This window comes from Quercus suber, unplaced genomic scaffold (genome assembly GCF_002906115.3).
Source record: "Quercus suber isolate HL8 unplaced genomic scaffold, Cork oak 2.0 scaffold_194, whole genome shotgun sequence".
Classification (NCBI taxonomy): domain Eukaryota; kingdom Viridiplantae; phylum Streptophyta; class Magnoliopsida; order Fagales; family Fagaceae; genus Quercus; species Quercus suber.
The window spans coordinates 454,179-459,698 of record NW_027069652.1 but is presented as its reverse complement, the minus strand read 5'-3'; the positions used below and the strand labels follow the sequence as shown (position 1 = coordinate 459,698).

The window sequence follows — 5,520 nt, the reverse complement described above, 5'->3', positions numbered from 1 at the left end:
TTTTGAGCTATTCTTTCTTCTTTACACCAAAAGATGAAAATCGCATAGAAGTGTGGTATTGCTATGATAATTGGCAACGGTGAGATCCTAGCTCCCATTTGTGGACTCGAAGAAGGAGGAAGTGAGCCTCAAATGTGTGGCTTTGAGTTTTTGAGCATGAATGACTATGGATCGAAGGATGAAAGGTATACTATGAACTTGCTCCCATATTGTAGCCATGAGGTGATTGCAACGATGAAGAACATGGAGTATGCCTAGTATGGGTCCTGGAAAAGAAAGAAAAGGGGTGGCTATATTCCCTAATTTCAAGACTCAGCTGACCAAGGAAGGTTTGGGATTCATTGAAGGTTGTGTTAGAATCAAAAAGAACCTTGGTACCCTTAATGGAAACTTTGTAAAGGAAGGAAGAGACTTTCCTTTTTGTGGCTTTCCCAAACTTTGGGTAGGTAAGGATGGAAAAGTGTATTCGGGTTCGGAGATATTCTTCAACAAGAAGCTTACTTTCAAGGAGAAGCCTATTGTGGTGAGCAAGTAAGTTCAAGAGGAAGTCAACTGGGTGGACTACATGGATGCTGAAACAATGGAGACTATGTTGAAGATGGAGGGCGACGTGTTCGCCATCACCAATGAAGAGCCAAGTGATCATTCTACCTTCATTGTGCCTTTTGAGGGGCACTTCAGTAATTGGACTTAGGTTGGGTTGTCTAAGAATGGGGAAAAGAAATTTTGTAATGCAAGTTCCAATGTACTTTTCAACATTTTCAATAAGATGAATTCTTATTTGGCTTATTTAGATGTGTCTCATAATATTGAAATTTTGCACTTAAATGATTCTAATGAATTTGAAAATGAAATTAATAAAAAAATTGGAAAAAAAAAATTTGAACCTATGGAACCAACTTTTGAAACTATTAATTTGGGCAATGATTAGAATCTACACTTAAATAAAATTGGCTCAACCCTAAATGAAAGAGAGAGAAAAGATCTTAAAAAGCTTCTCACATAATTTCAAGAAGTATTTGGATGGTCCTATGAAGTATGCTTAGCATCGATCCTAAGATAGCTCAACACCACATTGATACTCATGCTTGCATGGTAACTATCAAGCAAAAGTTGAGGCGTATGAGAACCAAATGGCTTCTAAAGACCAAAGAAAAGGTCACTGAGCAGTTGAAAGTAGGGTTCATCAAACCTATGCACCAAGCTAAATGGATGGCCAATGTTATGCCCATACCAAAGAAGGATGGAAAAGTAAGGATGTGTGTGGATTTCAGGGATTTGAACAAAGCTTGCCCTAAGGATGATTTCACTCTTCCCCACATAGATGTCCTAGTGGAGAATACAGCCGGTAGTGCCTTGATGTCTTTCGTGGATGGTTTCTTAGGATATTGTTGTGAAATTTTAAAATACTCGCAAGTGTACAAACTGTATTGAAGTATAGTTTGACAAGAACGAGGTCAAACCCACAGGGACTTGAGTGAACGTAGGAAAATTAATTAACCCTTAACCAAATTAATCCTAATCTAGTTTAATAAAAATTGGTTGTTTTGAAATTAAATAAACTAAGCAAATAATAAAATTAAGCAAATAGTTAAACTAAGCAAAAGATATAAAGAAATAAAAAGATGTAAACAATCAAGGGAAAGAAATTAAGGTTTTGGAATCCGCCTTGTAAGTCATATCAGCATATATTTATGATCATTAATTTTTCCCAACTCACTACATGATAATCTAGAAATCAATCTTGCTATCATGGAAAATATCATCATTAAAACTTATATTTAAAAATCTAAAGCATGTTCTTCTTCGCTTCTTAAGTATTAAACCAAATCATCAATTGTATCTGTAGCCAAACAAATCACAAGATATATCCAATTCTAAAAATCAAATCATAACTTGTATCCATTGACAGACAAATCACAAATAATATCCAATTTTATAATCAAGAATTAATAAACCAAGCATTCAATTAATTAAGACAAATTCTAAATCATGAGAAAAACATAATTGAACTCATATCTAGAATCCCATCTTAGTCAATTGACATGAAGCAAGAACAATTTAAATCATTAAAGAACAACTATTGTGGGAAAAATCAAATCAAATAAATATTACTAATAATCCTTAACAAGGTTTCATCCTCAACACTAATTATAAATTTAGCTACTCATGGTAATTGAAATAAAACAAAAGAATAAAATACTAAACATTAAACTAGACAAATAAAATAGAGAAAGAAATAGTCACAATGCTATCATGGAAAAAAGCTATGGAGAAGCCACATGCGGCACTGCCACTTGCTCCAATTTTCTGTTTTGCATCTCAGCCCTAGCACTAGTCTCCCTGAATTTTTCCCTAAAAAGCCTTTAAATAGGTCAAGGAATCCTATTACAAGTTGAATTCCCGTTTGGAGAAAATCCCAGATTTTTAGGCTTCATTTAACCAACAATTTTGGCTTAATTAATATCAGAATTCGGGCTTTTGGTAAGCTACAAAGTTGTAGCCCTTTAAGTTAACTTTCCAGTCCAACTTGAATCATCTTGATTGGACATCTGAGCTGAAATTTATGCTGAAAATACTAACTGATGTGCAGGTTGAAATCCTAATCCGAATTGGACTTGGATCTGGTGCAAATTTCCTTTGATTCCTTGCTCCAATTGGACTTAAATTTAATTGGGTTGGTCTTCTCTTGAATTCATGCCTGGCGGGATGTAAGTTGGCTTGATTCAATTGGCCTAGCCCCACTTTACATGTAAAGCCCTTGTTACCTACAACACAAAGATATTATATAATCAGTCACAAAATAATATAAAAGGAATGCTAACTATGAAAATTTGATGGTACTTTATTGTATATATTTCATGCACATCAGATATAATCAAATCAACATGGCTCCTAAGGATATGACTAAGATTACCTTCACCACAGAATAGGGAATCTATTGTTACACTGTGATGCCTTCAGGCTCAAGAATGCGGGTGCAACTTGCCAAAGGATGGCCATAACTTTGTTACATGACATGTTGCACAACGAGATTGAGGAATACATGGATGACATGATTGTGAAATCTAAGGATAGAGAAGGTTACATCATTAACTTCAGAAAGTTCTTCGAGAGGATTAAGGAGTGTAGATTGAGGTTAAATTCCCAAAAGTGTACCTTTGAAGTAACAGCTAGGAAATTGCTAGGCTTTTTAGTAAGTGATAGAGAGATAGAAGCTGACCCATCTAAGATCAAAGCCATATTGGAGATGCCTCCACCCAAGAGTGAGAAAGAAATAAGGGTATTCCTAGGTCTACTACTGTATATCAGTTGATTCATTGCCAAACTCACTTCCACTTGTGAGCACATCTTCAAGCTTTTGAGAAAGAATGAACCCCATGGATGGAATGATGAATGTCAAAAAGCCTTTAAACTTATTGTTAGGATATATGTGGTTTCACTTGTTAAAGAATATATGTCATTCTTTTATGTAATTGGCTAATCCTTTGACAAAATGCACTCAACTTGTAATTGGGTAGTTCTAGATGTTTTTAATACTTCAAGAAACAAGGTTTCAAGATCAAGTGGAGAAGTCATCAAGTCTGTCCAAGAAACAAGCTGAAGAAGTGCTAAATCATTAAAGCTCGACACCTGCTCGATAGCTACTTGAGAGCTTCTATCTGTCGAGATTTATAAAATCAAAAATTCTGATCTGATTTCTTGGGATTCGTGAATGTGTCTTTGGGCCTTCTTTTCCTCTAACTGTAGGTATATAAAATGATTGTTTTAAGGACCGTTAAAGTGTTCACAAGTTGCATAAGAATTGAGAAAACCCTGTTCAAACAAATTGTGACCGAAGACAAAGTTTTGCCCTAGTTCATCTCTTCTGAAGAATTTGCTGTGTATGTGCACTTTTGGGTTTTATGACCAAGCATCTTCTTGATCTTTATCATGGATGAACTGAAGAACTTTGCAACGAACAACTCTTTCTAGTTGGTGATTAAAGTCGCGTATTGGGATCCATGTAATTGGTTAATCACGTATTTGGGAGCCGTGCATTAAAAGGGGGAACTATCACTACAGAATAAGTCCAATTGGGTATTGGGATAAGGGTTCAACTGTAGGTTGGTAAGGTACTTGGGATTCCTTTACTTGTAACTGCTTGTTGGGATAATAGTGGAGTTTCGGGAGTGGTGACCTGAAAATCACCCGGTGGGGTTTTTGCCGTCAGGTTTTTTCCCATTCATAAACAAAACACCGTGTCATTTATTTTCTGCTGCATAATTAGTTTATTGGTGATTTGTTTGTGCTACCACGCGTTTGCATGTTAAATTGATTAATTAATTACTTGGCCAATTAATTAATTAATTTAATCACAAAGGGTCAATATGTTTTTGGCCTATCAAGTGGTATCAAAGCAGGCACACTCTGATTAGGTTTAATCTTTGCTGTGTTGATCCATTGACTCTTGTTTGTCATGGATAGAGGACAGTAATTAATCATATCTCCATTATTTGATGGCACTAACTATGCATACTGGAAAGTATGCATGAGAGCTTTCTTGCAGTCATTAGATGAGAAAGTGTGGCAAGCTGTGGAGATTGGCTGGACCAGGCCAAAAGAAGTGCCGGCCAATTGGGATGAAGCAAAGATCAAGGCAGCAAACTTCAACAGTAGAGCATTGAATGGCTTATACAGTGCAGTCACCAATGAGGAGTTTAAGAAGATATCCTCCACAGAAACTACAAAGGAAGCATAGACCATCCTCCAGACAACCAATGAGGGTACAAAGGCTGTCAAGGATTCAAAGCTTCAAAGGCTCACTACAAGGTTTGAAGAAATAAAGATGGAGGAGGATGATTCATTCGATGAGTTCTATGCCAAGCTCAAGGACATAGTGAACTCAGCCTTCAATCTTGAGGAAACCATTCCTGAACCCAAGATTGTGAGAAAAGTACTCAAATCTCTACCCGAGAGATTCCATGCAAAGATTACAGCAATCGAGGAATCAAAGGATATTGACAAGATTCCTTTGACTGAGTTGGTTGGAAACTTGCAGACCTACAAGCTAAAACTATCTAGGATTGGCAAGTCGGGTAAAGGCAAGAGCATGGTCTTGAAGGCAAAGAGCAGTGACACAGATTAGGCCTCCGATGATGAAGATTCCAAGATGAAGTTCTACATTACAAGGCAATTCAAGAAGTTTATGAAGAATGCCAATGGAAGGAACTTCGACAAGGACCGCAGGCAATCCAGTTCTACCAAGTTCAAAAGCCAAGACAAAGGGAAAAAGGATGCAAGGGGTGGTGGTCAGTACACTATTCCCATAGGACCTAAGTGCTTTGGGTGCCATGGCTTCGGTCACATGAAGCAAGAATGCCCCATATAAATCGAGACATGTTTCGAGCTTTAATGAATCTCGATAGATTGAGCTTCTATCGAAGAGGTATCAAGACCTGTAGATTGCAATTTTCTTGAGCAGTTCTTGAGTAATCTTTATGTCTTCAATGTAACCACTTGTAATGATCATCTTGAACC

At 36.8% G+C, this 5,520-nt stretch overlaps 1 protein-coding gene across 1 annotated transcript; it reads left to right on the top strand.

The window, feature by feature from the left end:
- Positions 1-259: 259 nt before the first annotated feature.
- Positions 260-4,741, top strand: LOC136069876 (uncharacterized). Its single transcript, XM_065778963.1, has 3 exons — positions 260-531; positions 2,965-3,283; positions 4,550-4,741. Exons 1-3 carry the CDS (start codon positions 260-262, stop codon positions 4,739-4,741), a joined length of 783 nt encoding a protein of 260 aa, XP_065635035.1.
- Positions 4,742-5,520: the final 779 nt, after the last annotated feature.